General features: G+C 40.3%; 1 protein-coding gene across 4 annotated transcripts in view; it reads left to right on the top strand.

Moving 5' to 3' along the window:
* The window catches only part of zranb3 (zinc finger, RAN-binding domain containing 3), an 86,307-nt gene that overhangs the window by 3,268 nt on the left and 57,463 nt on the right, over nt 1-25,576 (top strand). For all 4 annotated transcript variants that reach the window (XM_033615809.2, XM_033615805.2, XM_033615807.2 and 1 more), the window contains exons 3-7: nt 9,523-9,541; nt 9,807-9,985; nt 13,995-14,226; nt 19,302-19,387; nt 21,376-21,547. In XM_033615809.2, the coding sequence (XP_033471700.1) occupies nt 9,523-9,541; nt 9,807-9,985; nt 13,995-14,226; nt 19,302-19,387; nt 21,376-21,547 (688 nt within the window). The remainder of the gene's footprint in view (nt 1-9,522; nt 9,542-9,806; nt 9,986-13,994; nt 14,227-19,301; nt 19,388-21,375; nt 21,548-25,576) is intronic.

Here is a 25,576-nt window from a genome sequence, read left to right as displayed (position 1 = left end):
AGTCTGTAAGTGTTTGGCTGTGTTGAGCATTAGCTGCAGGAACGGACCAGCACTCCCTTCTCCCCGACCAGTCGATGTACGCTCGGGTTCTCGGGAAGGTCAGCACAGGGGGAGCCAATCTGAGCGCTGCTGCTGTGATGCGGAGCGGCCATATTGATTCAGGAACACTGGGAGGCACTGCTTTGTTACACGGGTGGGTCAGAAGTCAATTGGCTCTTGCTGCACTGTGTGGACAGCTACCTCAGTCAATTGGCATCAATGTGACAGGGAGAGCAGCGCGGGCAGTGCTGCTCTCTGGAGACGAGCAGAAGTGACAGTAGCACAAGACGTTATGGGTGGAGGAAGCCTGGAAGCAGAGAGAGCACATGATGCTGGTTTATTTCTTCACCTACATATCCCAACACATATATATATAATACCTGTATTCTGCCTTGCTGCGGTTACAAAGCATGATTGGACGATCACTGTTTGGGGGAGGGCTTTTGTCGACAGCCCATAATGACCATGAACTTTTGCTGTCATTTACAACCCTGCCATATCTGCTACAGTAGGTTTCACATTGTTCAAGTCATAGAAATAGAATGGATAGAAAAGACATTGAACTGTTTGCTTTGGTCATTTGACCACACATCTGTGGGTCCATGAAGTGAGTCACACTCACAAGTTTGAGATCTCCATTTTGGCCTATCCTACACCTGTTTTCCTTATTAAACAGAAAAATATGACTGTACACCAATCCAAGTTTCTCTCTTTCACCATACTGAAACTAACTTTAGCTTAATTGCCTTGTTAACTCATCATAAAACTCGCTTCATTTAAACTTGACAGAAACAATATAAAACTCACCAAAACCATTATGGTTAACATTCCAACAATCACCAACTCTGGTATAAAATAACCCTTAATTACATGGATCTTTCGCATCATTGGGTTCATACAACAGTCACACCACAGACTTTTGCAAGCTAAGCAGCTCCCACTTTAGCCGTCTGCTAACTTAAAATGGGATTAAATTATTTAATTGTGCGGCTCTTCTAGACTTTTGAATGTTAACCAACTGAATAGATCAAATCCTGACAGTGAAATTAGTAATTTTGCCGGGGCTGTGACACTCAAAAAAATGCATCCACTGATTTACAGGTTTCTCTTTCGCAATTTAAGTCAATGGGAAAAAGTCTCTTTGTGCTCAGTGACATCATGTGACAAACCCAGAAATTGTCTTCATATATAGACTATAGCCCTTTTTAGATTGGAATTGTGCAAATTTGCAGGAAAGCCCAATCAGTCTTTTTTCAGCATTGGCAGTATAAAAACAAAATCAGGGAGTGCAGCAAAATGCTGCCTACCTACTTTTGTTTATACAGAATGTGCCTTTTTGGGGCAATGGAGGGCGTGAGCAAGTAACAAAACGTGTAGCTCAGTGTGTGACGTAACCAGTGACGTGGGAGGGAAGCCGCGGCTGGTCAGTCCTTCGGCAATTCTCTCGTAATTTGGCTTGTTCTTCACCGTTCCCGTCATCTGACAGTTAATGACCTCTTTGTTTGCGAGGACAAGGAGGGCACGCAATTCCTTGTCCCTCAGTTGCTCATCTTTACAGTGTCTGTCAGATTTGTGTTTCCCTCTTGCTACTAGCTGCTCCCTAATTCCTGCTGTCAGCTGTTTCCTGTTTATCCTGGGTGAAACCTGGGTTGCACATGCGGCGTCATCAACAGCTCCTCCCACAAGTTATCAACAGCCCCTCCCGTTGCGTAAGGCCGTCTCGGTCTTTTTAAACTAAAAGGGTTCCGCCAATATGACTACCCTACGTGGCGGAAAATTGGGCACCTTGGATCAACTCGCCAATCCGGCTCTGTGTGTCTAAATGCTCGCAGCTTGCCGGCAAAACGGCCTAACATTTGCGGAAAATTTGGCAGTGTAAAAGGGACTTGTATAAAACAATAGATGTAACCACTGGGACGTCACCCATTGGTTTGTGGACTGAAGCCATTTTGGTTTTTTGGAGCCAAAAGTGATCATATTTGGACAAGAGGATGGAGCTGTGGTTGAGCGAGGGGTGGATCTGATTCATAAACTGCAGCGACGCCTCGCAGACAGCCTGTAAATCATTCGACCCTTCCCTTTAGATATGTGTAACTTTAAGCCCTAATGAAATTTAAATGATGAGTTAGAAATTCACCCCCCCCCCCCCCCCAATACAGTCGTCATGAATGTTGAAATCAGCTATAGAGACCAAAACTATTTTTGTACCAGCCTGTAAACATGTTAATTCAGCGGTAAAGTTGGACATTTTAACATGGAGGTCCATGGGGATTGACTCGCTCTTGGAGCCAGCCTCAAGTGGCCATTAGAGGAACTGCAGTTTTTGGAGCTGCACTTCCATGTTGGCTTCATTTTTCCAGAGGTTGCAGAGGCCTGGCTACAACAATTGCAGTAGCATGACACACATAAAAATGGCCGCTACTCTGACCATGGTGATTTAAAAAGTAATGTCCATTGTACTCTCATTCGATTTCTATGATTCAGGTTTTTCTGTATATTTCCTTTTCATGTTGACACAACGGTAGTGTCATCTGTTAGCATTAAAACATGAAGCCATTTTAGGAATGCAGGAAGTACTGTGGGATATAGTGACAGAAAATGCAGCATTTTTAGCCCACAGTACCACACTCACACACAGACAGAAGGTAAAGATGATTACAAGCTAAAAATGGTCATTTTATTGACAGTAGTCTCGATGTGTCTGTGTATTTGAGGCACCCTGCTGTTCTTTATTTGTTCACTCAATATCCTTGAGAAGAATTAAAGCAGCAGTGTCTTTCTCTACTGATGCTCAACAGAGACCAGAATGCCATGCGGCTGCAGACTTGTTGGATTTTTAGGAAGGAGTGTAACAATTCTGGGAAATGTAGGATAACACTACCTGAAGTGGAACTAGACGAGGCAGGCTGACAGACAAAAAATAAATGGCAGCCCTTCATTATAAAATAACTCCTGAAATGCACTGAACATCACAGATTGATGACGGATATCTAACAGCGTGGGAGGATCTGGGGGCGGATTTTTCCTTTAAATCTCATAGTCGTTGTGTCTTTTCACATCCAGAGCATCAAGAGCACCGAACCAAAACATCAAATGTTGTTGCAATTCAAATACTTATGGAGGCCGCTGTATAGGTCTGTGTAGGAGGGTGAGTGAATTTTATGGAGTTAGATAGGGATAATGTGGGAAAGTTGTGGCACAGTGCGACAATAAAAACCCTCGAGATGTGGTTGATTGTATTGTGTGGAAAGTTGGGCAGAAATGTGCCATTTGAGTGCTGACATCTGTATATATATTCAGGCATTTTAAAACATACATTTAGCCATGGTACATCTGTAAAACGCAGTACTCTATTATTTAAAAAAACAAAACATCAGTTTGGAGTAAAAGTATATCCATTAAGAGCTCTTGGTCACTTCCATTAAGGTGTTGACTGCAGCTCAAAGCCAGCCATGTGATGCACTGTATGTCTGCTCTGTTCTGATTTGTCCAAAATATGATTGTAAGTGACTGGCTGTGCTTTTATTGAATAAGGCCTGCTTGGCTGATGTGAGAGGAGATCAATAAGCAGACTGTGTCGTCTCTCCTCGCGATGGTCAAATTACTGAGAGAAGTCCTTTCCAGAGATGGAGTTTGTTCTCTGTACACATACAAGTTGATTTATTTACGCCCATTAAGTATTGTTCACTTTACACAGAGTGGTTCCATAAAATCATTTGGGCTGTTCAGCAGTACGCTGGGAGTTACAGTGCAGGGGGAGCAAATCAGCGCATTTACAAAGTCCCTGTTTAAAGTAATCATCTTTTAGATTTCTATTTCAAGTGGAAACAGACAACTTTTCCACTACATTTTTACTGTGTCACTTCCATAAAGTTGGGGGGCTTGTTAGAGACATATTTAAAAAAGGAATGGTCACAAATCACATGCACCTGACCAGTAATCTGAGGAGGGACACTGGGTCCAGTAGCATCTCAAAAATCAGATAATGTCCCTCCTCCATCCTCAAAGTGCCTCAGTTACAGTATTTACTTTCCCAGGTGCTCTATATTCCATTTCCTCCTAATTAAGCATGAAATTTGCCATAAGTTTTAATGTAAGTTTTTTATGAAGACGGCAGGAGATGCGTTCTATTATACAGCGTGAGAAATGTAATTTTACCCACCATCAGTAACCCGTAGCCTTAATGGCCAACTTTCCATTATTTGGATAGTATTGGAGGTTTTTATAGAAACAAAGTATAGAGGCTATGCATGATAAATAAACTTTGCAGCCTGCTGGGTCAGTTTGTGTGTTAGAGAGAAGAATTAGGCTGGTGGGAAATATTTTTAACGAGTATTGTAACATAAAAATTGTGTTGGCTTTGTTTATCATTTCAAGAAACTGAAATCTTCAGAGTAAATGCATCATTAGAGCCAAACATTCATACATCTCTATGTACGTCCTGCTGTAATGAATACAGGAGGGTGTGGATTATGATTAAACAGCGCATGGAAAAAGGATTATCTAAGGTCATAATGTAAGAAAGCAGTCACACCTATGTACCACAACACAACATATTCATATTATATTTACTGTGGAGTAAGAGACTGACCTTTAGGGGTTCCCTGATTAAACCTTTCAGCTTTCCTTGCGGACATAAGCTGCAGTAAGCTACAGGTAAACCCAGATTAAAAGGAATGTAGCCTGCCAGCGCCCATGTTATGTTAGTAGAATGTACTTGTGCCCATCTTTGCACCCATGGTTGTGCAGGTCTTAAACTGAGGGTTAGTCAGGCGCATTGCTGACATATTGCTATTTTGAGGCAGCCAAAAACAATTGCACCATTGACCAACAAAGTCTGGTCTGAAGTCGGAGCTGTGCAGTATTTTCCTGCTACTTAAAGGGTGCATGGTACAGATACTAGGATGTGTCTACACAGGTGGGTTTACAGCACGCGTACACATGCACGTCACACACACAGGGACATGTGAAGGGTTGTGGGTGGGTGAAATAATACCTCATACATTGTCTAAAATTTGAACATAGAAGGAGCAGAGCTGCTGTCTGAGTCCCCATTAAAAGAGACGCTGTTCCCATTTATGCACGACAAGCAGTGTAACGTCATTATGTCAGAAGCTAAAAATTCAGTTTTGTTTTCTTTTAGTTTTGACGCTTACATGTCCCACGACATTTGCTGCAGTGACATCACTGCTCTCACTGCATTACTCTCAGCAGAAAACCGCTCGCTTCTCCAATTTGCAGAATCTTCCATGCAAATAGCAGCGTGCCAGCTGCGGGTGCACCAGGCTTTTAAAGGAAATGGGAGATGACACTCTGATTGGTTAATTCATGTTACGCCCAAAACACACCTATGATTACTTAAGGGACTAAGTATACCCTCTTTGCCCCTTGTACCTTACTTTGTGCCTATGCTTAATTAGCAAAAGTGGACTTAGTTACGTCCTAAATACAATTAGACCATGTGCTATAGATTGTTTAAATAGTAAGTCTTACTGCTCTCCACCTGCAAAATAACATGCCAGAAGCAGTGTTGTCCTTTTTTGTATGCATGTATGTTGGGAAACACTGTAATAAAGTAAGGGATTTAGAAAAAAAATCCACTCAACAAAGGACAGAGTCCAGCAAGTACAAGAAGTTTTTTCTATTTTAAGCACAGCTGAAAAAATTAAAAGAGCTCTCTGATAGATTTGGGTGTGCAGAAGGGTATGCTTAAGTTAGGAAAATAAAGGACGTGTAAGCAAAACACTAGTGGATCGCCCCATATAGCTCAGATTTAAACTTCTCCTGCAAAAGTCACACACACTATTGAAACATCCTCCATCTCCCACAGGTAGAAAAAGGCCCAAACCTTTTCCGCTGAAGACTACTTTGTTTTGACTTAAAGTTCATCTGCAATATACAGCTAAACTGCACTCTGAACTCATAGCTGTGTGCGAGCATGGCACGCTGTAGTACCCTTTGATCAGCCTTTTGTGTAGCATCCAACCTCTGAGCCGCTTTCCCTCTGACCACAGTACACTACAGGTTCAGTCCTCAGAGGAGAACCTCAACAGGGCTGGAAGATTGGGGTTAGACACCGTGCCGTGCAACACATCACCACGCAGAGGTCAAACCCATCAAATCATCGTAGCCAGCCTGGGAGGTAGGGGAGCCCATTTCCTGACACTTTGGGGCTTGTGGGTTTCGGAGATAACATTAGAAAGATGGGGCGGCGGGGACCGTGCCGTCGTCAGGCAACAGCGCTGCAGCATCCTCGCAGTCTCAAACCGTCAAAACGACACTCAGGTTATTTAAAGGAGGATGATTAATGTGTTGGGAAATGGCAAGCACCTGCCCCAGCCGCACTTCCTCCCCCAGTTTGTGAGTGTGGGTGTGTGTGTGTGGGTGGTGGTATGCGCAAGCACATATATGTGTGTGTGTGCATGTACATGTGTGTGTGTGCACTTTGTATGTATCGTGCATTTTTTTCTCTTTTCTTTTGTGTGCATTTTTCACACACATACTGGCGTGTGTGTGTGTGTGTGTGTGTGTGCGCATTGCGCTGACTGGGCCGGTGTGCTGGCAATTAGAAAAACCACCAGTGGCAAGGTGCACATTAATCATGTTCCTCAGCTGAAAGAGAGAAATGGGGCGGAGATGGGGGGAGGAGGAGGAGGTGGAGGAGGAGAAAGAATAATGAGAGACTGTGTCTGAGGTATTCAAAGCTGCTCCGCTGCACTGTTTGCTCTGACATGGTGTTGGAAGCATTTATGAATAAGCAAGGTCATGACAATAGGCCCGAGTCCACCGGGCAGAGAGAAGCAGAGGTTGATCTATCTGTACTTTTTCCTCGGGGACAACTTCAGCTAAGGAATGTGTCGCGCATTCATTGTTCCTTTATCATGCACAGTGTAAAGGGGCTGTTACATGGTTGCGAAAACATACTATATCAGAGACAGCCAGACAGCTGAGCTGCTACTTCCATCCTCATTTTAGGCTCCATTGCAGGCTCATCATACGCTCCTAAAATGTGGATTGAAAAGGAGAATCAGGATTAACAAAGATACATTTAGATTTTAAAATCACTTTTAACATGTCAGAAAAAAGCAAAGCACTGATTTCCAGTCTATTCTTACTCTCTAATGAATCGTCAACACAACATAGACCAACTGAAAGGCAGCGTTACTTTGTGTACTTCCACTGTGAGCAGAACACAAGGAGGGAAACAAAAATCTGGAGCTGGAGATGGCTGGAAGATGCCATCAAGACTAACAGCAGCCACACCATGTAAAATATTACTCCTATAATATTAAAACAAGCGCGCTGCGTTTTATAACAGACCTTATGACAGTAGCAGTTTGGGAAATTGGACTGTGAAACTGCTCACACTGCAAGACAGAATCTCCCAAAACGACCAGAATGTCTGACGCGCAGATTGTCCGACAGCCACACTGTGATCGACTCTAAAATTAGTCGGGGGCCTGAATCCGTACAGTGTGTTCCTGGCGTTAAATGAGTTTACATCTGTGCCCAAGATCCGCTTCTAAATTTTTTTTAACTTAATTTATTTTACTTATGAATCAACACTTAAATACAACAAAATCAGGCTTAATTATTTACTTGGAAAGTGGAAGTAGACAGGTTTTTTGCTTTAACTTATTTTTGTCAAGTAAATGTTGATTGCACAATGGGATGGCTGAGAATAATGATACCATCAGCATTGAGACTGGTTCCCTATATACCTCGCTTTCACCCAGGAATTCAGGGTTGGGCTATATGTTAAGATAAATTTTCCAACCAGCCAATATCGGCCCAACAACCAGTGATTGCCGATATATTTACTCAGGTGTGTGACCTCCTCTCTCTTAGCAACAGACTACTGAAATATTACTTTACCTGAGTAATAAAATATGGCAACTAACGAATAAATAACTTTCCCAACTAATCTAGCTCAGTATACGTTGACAGCAACTAATGGTTCGAACCTAATACCATATTACAAATTATTTGTAAGGAAAAAATTGACATGCAATATGTGATTCAATATATTGATGCATAATAATAATCCTATTGTAAAAATAAATAGTTTATTGTCATCAATCAAACATTTACTAATGTCTGCCAGTCTGTATATATGACCTCGATTCAGCAACTTGTACACCAAAATTTCCACTGACCTTCCGAGCTCCAGCTTGAGGGGACGATCACATGAAATTTCCCAGTGGGTAACTAATTTTCCTGATTATTCTGACACCACATGAATGAAGGGCAAGACGAGCTTGATTGCCATATTAACTCAGCGTAAAACACACTTCGTTCAAACCTGACAGAAACAAGTCTTTCCACTCTTCCAACCAACTTTGGTTTTGTTTGGTCAAAATGCCCCCAAAGCAGTGGCTCTCATTAGTTCTTTGGAGGCAGAACATTAAATTATTACCAAAAATGGTGATGAAGTCATCCACTCACCCAAATGCAGTTCTGTTAATGAGAATAAAGGCTCTATTTATGGCACAAAGGAAGTGTGTCAACATTGTGCAACCAAAACAGGAAGAGGATAGTGCTTTAGTTTTCCCTGGTAGCTATCGGCAGGTATCCCCAGTTACCAAAGAGTATTACTGTAAGTTCTTTGCAGTTATTGTTCCCAGGAGTAGAAATAGCAGACAGTGGTACAACTGAAGTTACCATGGATACTCTATACCCAGGTGGTAGTTGCTATAGGCTTTAAGGAAAATGGAAAGCAATCCCATTGTCTTTCCGACAGTGGCATCAACAATTATACAATTTGGAAACGCCAGAGCGGAAATGGTTGAAAAGTCATCTGTTTCCATTTTAAGTTCAGTCAGTGCAAGATAAGATGCTCCACTCTTCAACTGAGCTTTGAATTTCAGCAATTCTCGAGGATAAGCTAGATTTTTGTGCAACAACTTTTTGAGTTACATAAACAAACATGATAGCAACTAAAGGACATAGTGTAAGATTTGATGTCTTTCCTAAATTGACAGTTTCCTCCAAAAATATTGTTATTTTACTTGAGGAATTTAACTTAAGTTTTTTTTCTCCATTGTTGGGAATTGGATGAACCCAGACGCTGTGAGCACTCCCCAAAGTCTCTCCGAAGACACAGAAGTTTTCAATAGGAACAACAACAACATAAATATTGAATAGCAACAACAGCAAACTGAAACAAAGCACCAGTGCAGAGCTAAATTACAAGTGACAGATTTGTAATATGTCCAAGAGCAGCTGTGTGTGAGGTGACTGTGTGTGTTTTCTATGGCCAGAGAGGTTTGAGAAGTCGGGTTGTGACAGGAAGCTTTCTGGTGTGGACAAGCCAGGAATGTCTGGACAAGAGAAACAATAACTTCCTCTCTAATGAATGATGCTGTGGTGCCCTTGATCAAAGCCATCATTCTGAACAGGCTGTTTTTCTATGTAAGCCATAAACTTTGTCTTATTGTCACAACCAGGTCAGGTCTGATAAAGTTTTCTCTGTTTGTTTTACAGATGTATGATCGCCGATGAGGTAAGCACACACAACGCTGGCTCAGGAAATCTATTTTCCCAAAAAAATGAACCTGGGACTTTCGCTGCATGCTTTCCAAATTAATTTGTCAGCACTGTGCAGCACTCCCACGTGCCTAATCGGGTTTGACACGAGAATCATTCTGAGACCTTATTACTCTTGGGCCTCACATCAGCGCGGCCGTCATATGCAATTTACCGCAGAGTCTGTGCGCAATTGACTTGTTTTTCTCCCCCTTCGCCGGGTGTTGATTTCGTCCGTCCAGATGGGTCTTGGGAAGACGGTGCAGGCCATCGCGGTGGCGTACGCCTTCAGGCAGGAGTGGCCCCTTCTGGTGGTGGTGCCCTCGTCGCTGAAGTATCCTTGGATCGAGGAGCTGGAGAGGTGGATCCCTGAGCTGCAGCCTGGAGACATCAACCTGGTGGAGAACAAGAGTCACACCATGTAGGTCGCCCACCTTCATGCCTCCAAACAACCTCACCCAGGTCACACATACACATATTGTCCACATGTTCTAAAGATTTCAGTGTCGCAGACAAATGGAGAAATTCCAGTAAAATATTATACATGTTTATGAGCTTAAAGACAGTTGATAGAGAGGCTATTTAAAAATGACATCAAGGCATATAGATTTATAATATTTATTGGAAACCAGGCTTCTTTTGCATATATTTCAACTGTCCAAATAAAGTAAGTCCATCAATTGACGCACATGCATAATAACCTTATTCTAAAAAATTGATAAGTAAATTAACAGATTTTCCACATCAAAAACCAGCAGTTACCGGATAACAAAAACCCTGACACAAACATGTAATACTGTGTGGTTGTCAGCCTCTTAGTTTCTTATTTTTTGCAAATATACCTAGGTTTTCTGGCCTTCTTAAAGCTGTATTAATTTATTTTTTGGCCACTTGGGGGCAGTGGACACAAGCTGTAAACACATATTGACATATTACCTTTGTAGTGGCTTGCTGACACATTTCAGCAAACATGAGGCAACATTAGCATTCTTTTGGAGTCGTGCTACTGGACCCCCTAATGAATTGGTAAATGAAGTCAACTTTTGAATCTCCTTTTAGCTCTGATTTGGTCTCCAACACTTTGTACTTAAGACTTTATAGTGAAATGTGTGTCTGGGTGTCTCATTGGAATATATTTAGATTACGGACTTCAAAAAGACGATGAATATGTAATCAGCAAACTTGATTTTCTTCTTCACATCAATTGTGGGTGACACTGACTGGCCAATATGTGTTTTTTAATGAAAGGCTAGTATTAAAAAACGGATAAAGCCCCAGCACTGTCAAACTGTTTATTAAAGCTGCAGTTTGAGAGACAAAAAGTCAAACCTTGAGGGAAATATGATGAATTTTAGACTTTTGAGTACAACTGACTGTGATTTAAAAAAAGTAGTTGTATTTATGACTACTTTTGTTTAAAGGAACTGTATACAACTTTCAGAGCATATCTGCTAACAGTGCTAACAGTGCAAACTGCGCTGACTATGGCAAAAGTGCTGGCAGAGCTAGCAGAGTTGATCTGGGGGGGTAAACCATAGGGTAGGCGTTACCACAGCGATGCCATGGGTTGGGACGGTGTTGTCAGTGCCAACTGCCATATGAGTGCAGTGCAGAGCAGCAGCAATTAGCTAGTCAGTGGGATACACACACAGGGACTCACCTGCATTAAGATGCACACATGGCCGGACTGATTACAACACACACAGAGGAAGCATGATTTAATGCTTTGTTCAGGACGCCATTACTCTACCAAGCAAGTAGTGGTGTGCTGCTATATTGTATACTGTTAAATTATTATACTAAATGTGGTACAGAGCTCGATTTCTTGGATCCCTCTTGATTATTGATCTTGACTGTTGATTTCTGGAATAATATGACTAAATAAACTAATCAAATCAAATCAATTATTTTCCTGATTAGTCGATTAATTATTTGGTCTATAAAATGGAAAATTCCCACCAAATGTTCCTAGAGCCCAACAGGATGTTTTTGAATAATATAAAACCAATAGATATACAATTAACCATCAAACATGACTAAGAAAACCAGCAAATATTCACATTTGAGGAACTAGAACTGATGAATTCCTGGCATTTTTTGCTTAGAATGGGACATTAAATCAATAATACACTTTTAATAATCATGAATTATTTAATCAAGACAAAATTATCTATGTTATAGAACAGATAGAGGCACATTTCGCACTTTTAGACCCACAGTCTTCATGTCTTATGTGCTCACAATAGCTTAACAAAGTACATAATACACAAGATTATGTACGTGAAAGGTTGCAGCTATTATGTGAGCTAAAAGTGGTAGTGTCCTCCTGCTCCATGCAAGCGATAATAATTTACCTAAAGAGATTAATTAAATATATAAGCACACTTGGTAACACAGTGCGAAGGTGCAGTGGTGTGACAGACAGAGAAGTTGACAATTTAATCTCAAAGTGTCCCTCGGTGTCAGGAGCCAGCCGGGGCCGATGTTTGACAGCACTGACAGACAAATCATGTCAACGCAACGTCTGCAATATTGAACAAGAGCTGAAAATTTTTCATTGCAGGAAGTGGAAAAATGCTGTCGTGGAGGAATGTGTCTCATTTCCACAGCTGTTTATATTGATTCCGGTTTGCGGTATGCTCTCTCTCTATACAGTCGACTAATGTCACGTGTAAAATACTTTTATTATCACCTCAACTTTCCCCTAGTTCTCTTAGTTTTTATTTTTGAATGAAACAAACTTTGTGTCTGTGACTTGGAGGGAAAAAAACTCCACCTCACATCACAGATGAGGCGCAAAGATGTTGTGAAAGCCTTCTGGGGAAAACGTGTCCTTGAACTCGGATGTGTTAATGACTGAACGGGGAGGCAAGAAAAAAAATTATGCAGCACCTCCTCTGAGTATTTTGACTCAATTGTTGTTTTATAAAACATGAATGGCACCTTAGGTTTATTTCAGCGTGTGTGTGTGTGTGGCGAGGGCAAAGAATTAGACGCTGACAGATGCTGGAAAGGTTTTTGATTTCTCAGAGATTCTTATTGAGTTTCATGCCGCTGAATGCCGCTGCTGTGTTTGTTTGTTTATCTGTGACTGTGTATCTGTGTGTTTGTGTTAGGGGGCTGCGCATAAACTGGAAAATATAGAAATTGCAATACAGCCCAGGAATGGATTTCTTAAGCGCTAGAGAAGAGGAAATGTATGAAAAAAAATACTGCAGCTGTAGTTTGTGCCTGGCAGTGTCCGTGTGTGTGTCTTCCTTTGTGTGCCTTAACATTTATCAAGTTCACACTCCATTTTAAATAGTCTGCCTTACTTTACCTTGAGGGCTCAGTTGCCAAGTCAATAAACAGCAGAACAATTGAACAGATGTTGAGTTTGTATTTAGTTCCTGCTGTCGACACACATTTCAATGTTAAAGGTGACTACTGTATGAACTACGGTTGCATTTTAAAGGGTTACGCTAGAGATTTTCTATAAAAAAGTATTGTGTGTTTATCCACAGTGCTATATATCTTATTCCTTTGTGCCACAGAGCCCCATTGTTGTCCACATAACTATTAAAAACACATCAACGAGCCACTCTGTTGCACTTGCTGACATGTTGATTTATTGTAATAAACGTGGGCACTGTAGTTTTTATTTTTTTTACTCTATCCTAAATACAGCATCCTGCCATAAATGTTTTTTCAACCAAATGTGTATTAATCCGCCGCTGAAAATAGTCCCCAATAAATGTGCTGTTTCCTCTTGTTTGAGTAAAATTTGCTAAGAACTAGTGCCCAGCTGTTTTGGGAAATTACTGAGCCCCTTTTTAAAATTCAAAGCACATATTCCTGATTGATTTTTAAAGATTTACATCTTCACCAATGGGCTGTAAACAATTTTTGCCATACCATTTTGTAGATAATCACAACTCAAAATTTTGTAAAAATTTGATACCTGCAATAAAGATAACACATTTTACATTTTCATTACCAGTTAAAGCAAAAATGAGGGAAAAAAAATCATGGTTCAAGTCTCTAACATGGAAAAATTTTCTGTTATTTTTAGTCTTCGATGATAGTGAACTGCATATATTTTGGGTTCTGGACTTTTAATGGCCAGATTAATTTGATTAATTGAGAAAATAGATGCTCTTTCAGCCAAAACCCTATTAATCTGAAGCAAAAAAAAAAAGGTCACCATGTCATTGAACTGAATGTTTTGGGTTTTTGACTACTGGTTATTTAGGAAAATGATCCGCAGACAATTGAAATAATCACAAGTTGCAGCCCTAACAGATGACATGTTTGTTATGTTTTGGTTTACGCTGGGTGTATTATTTTATTCTAAATGAAGAAATATGATACATCTCTTGAGACATATATCACATGCTCAATCTGCATACTGTGGCTCCTTCATGTGTGGGTGTGTGTCCTTGTTCTTCCAGAGGCATCAGCACCAGTAAGGTGACAGTGCTGGGTTATGGCCTGCTCACCACAGATGCACGCCTCCTGGTGGAGACCCTGAGCAGGCAGCGGTTCGCAGTGGTGGTGGTGGACGAGTCACATTACCTCAAATCCAGAAACGCAGCACGGACTAAGATTCTGGTGCCCTTCATTCAGAGCGCTAAGCGGGCCATCCTGCTCACTGGTACCCCGGCTCTTGGTCGGCCTGAAGAGGTAATACAATCTGATTGAATGAAAATTGACTGGTGCATGTAAGTGTTTTGTTTATTTCCCAGATGACATGAAACTGGCGGATTCAGAACTCCTTAATAAATTAATTAAATCTAAACAGTGGGCTGGAGAGGAAGAAACAATGTGGACAAATATAAGAAACTCCACTCAGCAGATTATTAAAACACATATATGTGCTTCAAAAGGGATTCTGAGCCCACACTCATGAAGACATATTAATAGGCCACAAAGCTAACTCAGGGCTCAGCTCTGGCTTCTCACACAAGTATTTCACAATACAGCACAGGTGGATCGCCATGGTAACTTGCTCCAGAGCAGGTTATACTGCGATCCAACATTCAAAAAGCCAATTAACTCTCCCCGGCATCACTTATCCTCGAGGATCCTGTGGACTTATTTCAATAACCTTTGTTGCAAAAACTTCATTTACAAAGGCCGATATGAACAGACACTGCACCGCAATAAATGAGACAAGTAATAAAAAGAAGCGCACAGGGGGGGAAACTATTGAGTTTAGAGACAATAAGAAGGGCTGTTCACAGGACAGCGGTGTTTGGAGAGCGGCAGAGCCGTTCCCCTCTCCATAATGATTTATTATATCATGTTTATATATGATACATCGAAGCAGTAGATTGCAGCCATATTCCATCACAGCAGCCGCGGAAGATGAAGTGGACTTTGTGAATAGAAAATCTTTTCACAGTGAGGAGACAATACAGTATCAATAAGACGTACTGTATGTCCACTGTGCCCTAATGATAGGGCACTGTAACAGCTTTGTGCTTAGGCGTTTACAGTCTCCACTTTCCCTCCAGTCATCCTCTACAGTTCCATTATTATGGCAAAGTTAATAATAAGGTGTTAGTAGTCCATTTATTTACTGTATTTACAAGTTATACAGTTGATTTGGAGAATAATTCACATTATATTCAAGAGGCAAAAAGACAATACTAGTTAAAACCCCCCAAAATCATAAACTTAAATCTCATGTATTTGTCTACAAATGAAATGTTCACATTGATATGTATTCTACAGATCTTTTTTTGGGAGGGGGGAAACATCCATACGTGTTATTTATTAGGAGTTAACATTCAAAAATGTCAATCGGGACTGTTTGGGTGTTGCAAAAGGTGTGTAATTCTGACTGGTACGCAGAAGTAGGTGACGTCACCTTTTTCCAACTGAGCCACCATGCCACACAAAAAAAGCAGCACAGACAGAAACTGCTTTAACTTTGGCAAAAATTATTGTAAACTCAGACAAAAGGAAACATATATTGGAGACTACTGGTGTTTTCTAAAATTATTTAATCTAAGATCACACTCTTGTACATGTGGGGTTAGAATCATAGCAGTATAGTCTGGTGCAAGACCTTCATTAGCCTTAGAAGTTATTAATAAATATTAAAATCAATTTTAAAACAGTCTGGGAACCAACGTAAAGCTCAATCCAGCATGATTTGGTCATATATGTTACAAATTCTGTCCCTTTTGCGTAAAGCAGCTTGAAAAACATGTTGGTTAACAACTAATCTAGCCATGACATCAAGGTTTGTGTGTTGACTATGTTGAAGTATGTATGCAAGACAGACCCCACTGTCATCGAACTGCTACACTGCTGTGAGGAAAACTTAATTATTGCCTCGACTCGATCATGATAATTAACTGATGAGATTCAGGCAGCTAATTAATTCCAAAATAAGGCTTAGTACTTGTAAGAAATCTCGAGAAGATGTGTCATGGAGACGGGGTGTGTGTGTGTGTGCGTGTTATATACTGTGCGCATGTGTGATACATGCCATCCTGTCTTTGCCACTGCCTGCCTGCAGTGTTGAGGTTAGTTTTTTAGATATCATCTCTCTCCCTCTCTCTGCCACTAGAATCTGAAACTGAATATAACATTTTATCATCCGCAGCATAAACCTGATAAGCCCTGTCCCTGCCTCTGTGCCAGTCTCCTCACTGCCATCATTACTCACTGTGGGCTCTGACATCGAGTTAGCACACAGCTCAGGGCATGCTGCACCGTTCATGATGTGCCCTCATTCCACCCACCTATTATATCAACAGTGTGAGGGGGGAAAATGCAAAGTTCCTGTTGAACAAGCGCTGAATTTAGAGTAGCGCTCTCACTGTGGCTGCTTATTCAGATCGCCTTGCTGATGATTACCTGTCATTACTTCAGAAATTGCTGCAAATTCTGAAAATTGACAGGGATGTGGTGTGTATGCACAGACATGTTGACGTTTGCACGCACACATTCCTTGAGCTTTGTTGCAACCTGTGATGCATACACACTCTTTACCTACTTATTGTATGAAAAGGCTCTTTTCAAAATGCCATACGTCCACTGAAGACAGAACAGCTTGTAATTTTTATGATGCAAAGACCTTTTGATGACTCAATTTTCATGTCAGCACTTATTCAGCAGCAGTAGGTCGATATTCTTTATCCATATTTTAATGTAATTTTCAAATCAGTGTCATTTTCTGTGCTCAGTCTGAATACATGGCGGCTTGACCTGGTTAATTGCACAACACAGGACTGGTAAACTAGGCGAAGGACAGTGGGACCTTGAATAAATTGCACACAAGATGCACTTCATGACAGTAGACTAATCGTGAGCACAGTTAAGGTCTGTGTTTAAAGCCAAAAAAAGCTCTTGCTACTTTTGAGTTATTGCGTGCAGCTTTCAGAAACTAAAAGGTGAGAAGCTGTGGCAGCTATGCAATCTTTATGACGTGCTGCTAAATTTGTCAGTTTGGTGTAGGATGGAGATCGGTGAAGTGTACCAAGATAGGATACTAAAATAACTTTAACTTAAAATAATAGGTCAGTATCTGGGGAAAGACAGTATGCATATTCTCTTTCTTGCCAAGATGTGATGTTTAATACAGCTCTCCATAGCTGTGCACTAAATATAAGCTTCTGCCAGCAGCTGGTCAACTTAGCTTAGCTTTTTTGGCACAAAGATTAAGAAAAAAATATTTACTGTTAATGATCTAGTTCCATGAGTAGTTGGTATTTTAATTTTTCCAAAGGGTCTTAAGTGTTAAAGCAAGACTTTGGCTTGTGCTAAATATTGGCTAACACTAATGCAGTTTAAGACATCTCCAGGTGAGGTATGGTGTGTTTAACTTCTGTGGTAAAATTATTGAGGGACATGAAATATAGTGTGGCAGTAGCACAAGCAGATAAGTGTCACAAACTGACTTTGTTAAATTCATGACTGTCATGTCAAGTTAGCTGACATTACACAGCAGTATTTAGCTAATGTTTGCTAACATTAGCTAACACAAGCTACCCGACAGTTAGAGGATAATGGTGAATGCTAAAACTTAGCATCACATTAGCCCAAGTACAGAGCAGTGACAGAGTCAGCTAGCTAATGTCAGTTACATGGAAATATTTAGCTAAAGTTAGCTAACATTAGCTGTGGCAAGCTAAGGGACAGTTAGGGAATAATGGTATGCTAAAATTAACATAGCATTAGCTCAAGTGGAGCGCAGTGATAGAGTTAGCTAGCTAATGTCAGATAGATTACATAGGATTATGTGGCCTAAATTTGCTAAAATTTGCTGCCGCAAGCAATGTTATAGTCGTTATACTATTTTTTTTTTTACAGTATTAACCCAAGTAGAGAGCAGTGATAGAGTGATATAACTAATGTCAGTTAACATAGAAATAGCAAACGTTAGAATAATGGTACATGCTAAAATTTAGCACAGCATTAGCTCAAGTAGAGAGCAGTGATAGAGTCATACAACTGTCAGTTACATAGAAATATTTAGCTTAATTTAGCAAACATTAGCTATCATAAGGTAAGGGGACAGTTAGGGAATAATGGTAAATGCAAAATTTTTTTGCATAGCATTAGCTCAAGTAGAGCGCAGTGATAGAGTCAGCTAGCTAATGTCAGTTAGATTACAAAGTAATATGCGGCCTAAGTTCGCTAACATTAGCTGCCGCACGCAATGTTATAATGGTAAATGCTAAAAGTTTGCATAGTATTAGCCCAAGTAGAGAGCAGTGATAGAGTCATATAATTAATGTCAGTTAACATAGAAATATTTAGCTAAAGTTAGTTAACATTAGCTATCGCAAGCTAAGGGACAGTTGGGGAATAATGGTAAATGCTAATAGCATTAGCTCAAGTACAGAGCAGTGATAGAGTCACATAAGTAATGTCAGTTACATAGAAATATTTAGCTTAAGTTAGCTAACATTAGCTAGCATAAGCAAAGGGGCATGTAGGGAACAATGGTAAATGCTAAAATTTGGCATAGCGTTATCTTAAGTAGAGAGCAGCCATAGTTAATTAACATCAGTTAACATAGAAATATTTGGCTAAATGTAGGTAATATTAGCCATCACAAGCTAAGAGACTGATTTTGGTTAATGGTAAATCCTAAAATGTTTCATTGCATTAGCTCAGGTATACCACAGTGATAGAGACAGTTATTTAGGTTACATAGCAATATTTAGCTTACGTTTGCTAACATAAGCTACCACAAGATATGAGACAGTTGCGGGATATGGTGAATGCCGGTAACTTTTCTTTTATATTCTTAAGGCTAGAAACAGAATACTTTACAACTGCTATCATTAAGAATGTATTGACCACAGTTGGAAAAAATGGGAAAAAACCTTTCTATTTATGTAAACAGTGGTTGAATGTAACTAAGTGCATTTATTCAAGTAAAAGTATGAACAGAATGACAGATTATCAGATCCTAATGACAGTGCTAGTGAATGCTAAAACAATAGTGTGACATTAGCCCAAGTAGGGAGCAGTGATAAAGTCAGTTTAATGTATGTATGCTGTCTTTTTTTAATGGGTACAAATAGGACAAATAATTACAAGGAGGTAAATATTATTGGGAGGAAAATATATGAGATATATATATGAAGAAGGATATTACAATTAAAAGGTAATTTAGAAATGAGACAGTCCCAAGTCCCTGTCTTGCCTTCCCTTACAGACACACACTCACACATACTCACCATATAATATGTGGTTTTGCATTAAGGTTCTTTTCCTGTCTCTGTATTACACAGCTTTTCATGCAGATTGATGCTCTCTACCCCAAGAGGTTTGGAACCTGGAGTGACTATGCCAAGAAATACTGCAATGCCCATTACAGGTGAGTCTTCAACTTGCACACACACACACAAGCTGACACGCACCTCGTACAAAATTTTCCATTTTATATGTAGGGCATCTCAAAGGTCCAGTGTGTAGGATCTAGGGAGGTATATTGGCAGAAATGGAATTAATTTTAATAAGTACATTTTCTTTATTTAATCATATGAAAATAAATCTCATTTTGTTTTCATGACTTTTGAATGACTGTGTATATCTACATAAGGAGTGGGTCCTCGTTTATGGAGATTACCATGTTCACCACCATGTTTCTACAGTAGCCAGGAACTGACAAACAAAACTCTGACTCCACTGTGACAAACAGGATTGGAAAAACACTGATTTTGTAACGTTAAACTGCATTTTTCTGTGCCTTTACTGGTTTAAATCACAGCATATCTTTGTTTCTTAGAATGGGAGACCTCTGTATATAATTTGACTCCCGGTAAATACTTTCTGAATGTCTGGATCAGAAAAAAGGCGAGCACACATTAAGTTATCAGAGAAAAAGGGTGAGATCATGTGGTGGGCAAGCCGCCCGTCTCTGACATGCAAAACCGCATCGGAGAAACACTAATTAGTAACATGTAACAGCTTTATTCAGTGTTTTTACTGGTTTTGATCACCTGGTCTGTTTTGAAGAGGAAGAGACCTATGCAACCCTAAGTAGAAAACCTTAAGTTGAAAATGACAAATTGTGGTATTACAGGGGGAATTGGACAGGGGCAGGTTATCTGTTTCCTCCTGCTACAGGTTTTTATGCTAAGCTAAGCTAACCCTCTCTTGGCTCTAACTTTATATTTAATGGAGAGACATCAGAGTGCTATCAATATTTTTATCTAACTCTCACTAAGGAGGTGAATAAGCTTTTTTCCTGAAACATTGAATCATCCTTTTAAGTGTAATACCTCATTTTGGTCTGTACTTATTTATAAACTCTTAGTTCTTAGCTTAGTGGAATTAGTAGAGTTTTAAATAGATGTCATCTACCATTAAATTCTCACTCTTTTCAAGTGTCTGCTGGGATAAGGTAGGCTGTACCTGAGTCTGGAGTGGCGGTGCTGCTGAGTTGAGGGTTTGTTGTCAGAGCCAGACCACAACCGAAGCCAAGCGTTAAATGCCAACTGGCTGCCAGTAGCCAGTGACGATCAGTTACATGTGTGAACAAACACATCAAATGCATTGTTTTGGATGTCCATCAAAGTCAGCAGCTCGGCCGGGGATGGGCTCGCTGCCATTAATGATAACACTTTGTATATAATAGCACTTAGTGTGGCTGGGGAATGCCATTCTGAGCCACATAAACACATTCACACAAAAGATCATACACACAGAAGGACACGAGGCAGTATCATGTGAACGAATCTTCCTATTCCCTTCATATAAGTGAAGTTATTGTGGGAAATGGCAGCAGCTCAGGAGACAGAGAAGCAGCATCACAGCCGGAAAGCTGCTGGTTCAAATCCCAACATCAGGCAGGAACATTATTTTAGAAGGAATGAATCACATTGCCTACCCTCAGCAACTATAAGTTTAAACACTCAAGTGTGAAACAGCACATTTTGGCAGTGCCTTGTTAAGTTTGCCCATACTTGCGGCCAATATGGCAGATAACCAGCCTTTGTGTGGAGGGCCAGTTCTATTCTAAAAATCCATTTGGCAGATAAATTGTGAAAGTTGCTGTCGAGTTTTGGGATAAACCTGCTGCTGTGGCCATTAGACAAAATAGTTTCCTGCTCTGCAAAGTGCCCTTAAGCAAAAAACTGATCCCCCGACTGCTCCAGCAGAGCTGCTCAGCAGTAAACGATGGAAGGTTGTTGTAGTGCCGGGCAGCTCCCAGGTGGGAATGTTTAAATGTGTTTAACTATTCCTTCAGGGCATTGCCGTAAATAAGTATGTTTTCTTAGGAACTTTCTCCCGGATAAAATAGTGTATAAAAAAAAAATACATCAGCAGCCACAGCTTCGCCTCTCATTCATTCTCTCGCAGGTACTTTGGGGCTCGCAGGCAGTGGGACTGTCGGGGGGCTTCCAACTTGGAGGAGCTACACCAGCGGCTGAGTGAGATCATGATCCGCCGTCTCAAGGCTGAAGTGCTCAGTCAACTGCCCCCCAAAATCCGTCAGCGTATCCCCTTCGACCTACCAAAGGAGGCAGCAAAGGTACACGTTCGTCAGACATTGCACTTATTATTTGCTTGTTATACACAAGTGATGTATGTTTCCACATTTTCTACAGCTGCAACTATTGTTTTCATTATAAACTAATTATTAATTGATAAATAATGCTGTTTGCGGAATGTCAGACAATAATAAGATGCCCATCATAATTTCCCAGAGCCCAAGGTGACATTATCAAATGTCTGGCTTGAAATAATGACTCTAACAATTAATTAACTATAAAAATGTTTCCACATAATTTTCTGTTGATTGACTAAATAATTAATCGCTTTAGCTTCAACATTTTCACACATGCGCCAGCACAAAGTGTCACAAAGTGCTCCAGTGTCACATCTGGATTAATGGAGATGCCACAGATTCACGCTGTTAAGTAAAATTAAATTCGGTTATCTCCAGGTTTGTATATTTTTTGCCGCACAGGGAGCGATTCTTTGAAATATGGACTGTCTCATGCTCATCACTTTTTGATGTTTTGCTGCTATTTTCTTTAACTTTCTCCTTGTCTCATTCTGATAATCAGTGTAATGTTTTAAGTCATTTATCAGGCAAAAATGACAAATATTGAGTAGTGTGTGCTGCAGTATACAGCCTGGCAACTGCTACAGTTCTGCTCTCAGTCCAGCAGCTTCAGGCCTCAGGGACTTGATGCAAATCTCTGTCAGGGGAAACATAACTGATCCGTTATAACAGCTGACGGTGTAACATAACTGAATAATATTCTCTGGTCCATTTCCATGACTGTCACCTCCCCTTGCCTGTCTTCCATCCAAGCCATGGACCGCTTTGCTTTTGAGAGACGTGTTTCAGCATCTAGCTTCACGTCAGAGCATTCTGTCTTTATTTCTGTTACGGTGTGGTGCTGCTCTGATGACACGTCGCTGGCAGCTGCATTAATATTTTCTAATTGTTTCCACTACTGACACCGCTAATTAGTTCTGTTTTTGTCCACTGGCTCCTGAAGCTCCGCCATGTCAAATTCTTCTTTTTACTCTTGGGTAACATTAACAGATTGTCTCATGTAGACAAGTTTGTGCAGTTAAGAGGGTTTAGGGAATCTGACTTGGAAAACTTGTACAAGCAGTTTCTCAAATGTGAAGATTTGCTTATGTTCTCAGTTTATATATCATAGTAAACTAGATATGTTTTGATTTTTGATTATTGGTTGGACAAAAATCAGCAATTTGAAAACACCACCCTTGGCTGTTGGAAATGATGATGCCCATTTTTACTACTTTTGGACATTTTAGAGATGAGACAATCAACTGATAAACCAGTGGTGAAAATAGTGTCTGGTGATCTTCATAACAAATACAGTCAATCATGTTATTTTTATTGTTGTTATTATTATTTGACTAAATAAAAGCTAAATAGCAGCCCAAGACTACTGTCTCAGAATCCAGTAATACATTTATTTCACAGTAGTGGTGAAGTCAATATTAAACCCGAGTGTCCCCGCACAATTTAGGGAAGCAGAGCACTTGGAACGTCGGTCTACAAAACGCAAAATAATAGAATCTATGAACGATTTCAGTCCCTCAGAGATGAGTGCTAAAACGGGGCATGAAACGAAAAGAAAACGAAATGTTGACTGTGCTGTTTTTGCCTTTGGTCAAACTGCAGTCTTTCATGCTGCACATTCCACTGAAGACAGGCATTTATTTTCATTGTCTGTTACATTAGGTCTATATTTCCTTACATTGTTTGGCACAAACCTGTTAATAAGCACAGGTCTTTGCTTAGCTGGTCAGAGTGTGCCTGTGTGCACGTGCATGGGTAGGTGCTGCAAATGTCAATTTTATGCAGGGGATGCAGATGTGAAACTATGACAGGGCAAATTAGATTTAATATTGATTTACTCTTACTACTACTACTATTAATAATGATAATAATTTAATACGTTAATGGGAAAATAAGCCAAATATTGTCTTGACAATGGCAAAGACATCGCTGATCATTCTCGGCACAACCATACATATAGATGAAAACAGGTTTACTTGGAGATCCTTCAAAAGGCTTATAACATCTTAAATTCAATTTCGAACAATTTTGCCTCACTAGTCATTAAATAGTCTTAAATGTGAGTTTGTGAGGCCTAATTGCTCCAAACATTTTATGTAATTTGAGTTACCTATCTTTTAATTTCTCTTTGTCAAAATGAGTAGAACTCTCCTGCAGGAAGTCCACATTTCTGATGTTACAGATCTTTAAACCTAAGACTGTCTTTTTACTGTATACTTGTAATTAGCTGTTGGAAAGCAGGTAAAGTAGATAACAGGTAGATAAAGCTAACTCACTCTCACAACCATATACCCACATGAAACCTACTTCTGCATGGGACCACATGTATACTAGCTTTTACACTTACCTGCAATACTTGAATAAAATTTGTCTTAAATGTGGTTTAAAAATATCTTGAAAAGGTTTTAAAACGCTTAAATTTAAATGTCTGATACCTGTAGACGCCTTGGAAAATAATCCATATGTGCAGCAGCATGACTGGTGTATCATGCCAAGTAAAATCTGCAACTGAGTGTGATGTTTGCAGTTCACTCATCCATTCATACATGATGGATATTACTTCTCTTCGGCACTAAAAGTATGAAAACTGCCTATTGCTGATTTAAGATTAAATAACTGCCCTTCAGCCGATGCAGAGATACACTGAGGCCTGTGTGTGTGTGTGTGTGTGTGTGTGTGTGTGTGTGTGTGTGTGTGTGTGTGTGTGTGTGTGTGTTCCCTCTCCACCACGGTAAAGAGGATACTAGGGTATTTGTAGAGTAAATGTCATGTTTCGTGTGTAGGTGTTTGCATCTCTTTTAGCCTCCCCAAAGTTCTGGTTTGCGGTTTCTGCCTCCCACGCCACACTAGATGCATGTGTGCACGTGAATGTGGCTTGGACCTGGCCTGTGCGCCCATCCTCCACTCACTGCATTGGTTCGCCGGTGTCAATGCTACGAGGGGTTTTAGTTTCCCACTGGGAGCAACCGGCACTAAGAACAATACACATTTAGAAGCATCCACTTTGTTATATTTTGCATCATATCAGCAGGAGTGTGAAAAAAAAAATAACACTGGAGGAGCTCTTTCAGCGCTAATTACACACCAAGCCACCATCCCAGGAATGACACAACAATGAGGAAGTTACTCAAAAAAGTGATGATGCAGGATTTTTACCCCAATCTCCTTAAATGTTAAGGGACGCTTTAATTGGGGGCTAAATATGGTCAGTGTTTCTACATAGCAGTGCCAATTAGGCCACAGAACGTACGTGTAGAACAGTTGGAAAAGTTCATGTCATGTCTCGTAGTTGTTCTCGTGTTTCTCTGTTATCTCAAGTTGGCTGAAACAGCAGCTATAGTATCCTCAGAGAAATGAGCCCTCAGATCATTTGTCTTTGGTGAAAACAAAAAGCACAACTGGCTGTGGCTGGTTTTTGCAGTTTTGTTTTTTTGTTTTGTTCATGAGATGAATATATGAGTGGGGTTTTTTTTACAGGTATTTGTCCACTGAGAATAATAGACAGGCGTTTTATGCTCCCAGCTAAATGGACTGGTTTTAAGAGATGAGAAAGGGAGATGTGAAGTGGCCAGTCACCCAAAGCGATGGCCATTGTGCTTCCCACAAGCATGAAATCATGAACAATATAAAGCATAAAAGCCTGGGTGGACATTATTTTCCTCTAAACAAACTGTCTTTTAAAGCATGGTTTTGCAAAGTGACGATACACACTGTACACTAGGACCGCTCACCAGTTCAGCCTTGTTCCTCCTGTCTCATTTTACTTCCTAATGATGGCTTTTATCTTCAGCAGCAGACACTTTTTATGCCCCTCCTGCCCTTTACGTTTTCAGCCCTGGCCTTTTGTCAGTGTTAGTCTAGTGAATATCATCAAGGGTGGAGTGTTAAGCCACTCAGGTTTTCTCCCTCCCCAGCAGATTATAAAGCAATGCCGGAATATGAAATTTTTAATTAGAAATAAACATTGAGCGACAGTCCAAACTGTGTTTATGC

The sequence above is a fragment of the Epinephelus lanceolatus genome, chromosome 24 (genome assembly GCF_041903045.1).
Source record: "Epinephelus lanceolatus isolate andai-2023 chromosome 24, ASM4190304v1, whole genome shotgun sequence".
In the NCBI taxonomy this organism is placed as follows: Eukaryota; Metazoa; Chordata; class Actinopteri; order Perciformes; family Serranidae; genus Epinephelus; species Epinephelus lanceolatus.
This window is presented reverse-complemented; position numbering and strand designations above follow the sequence as displayed.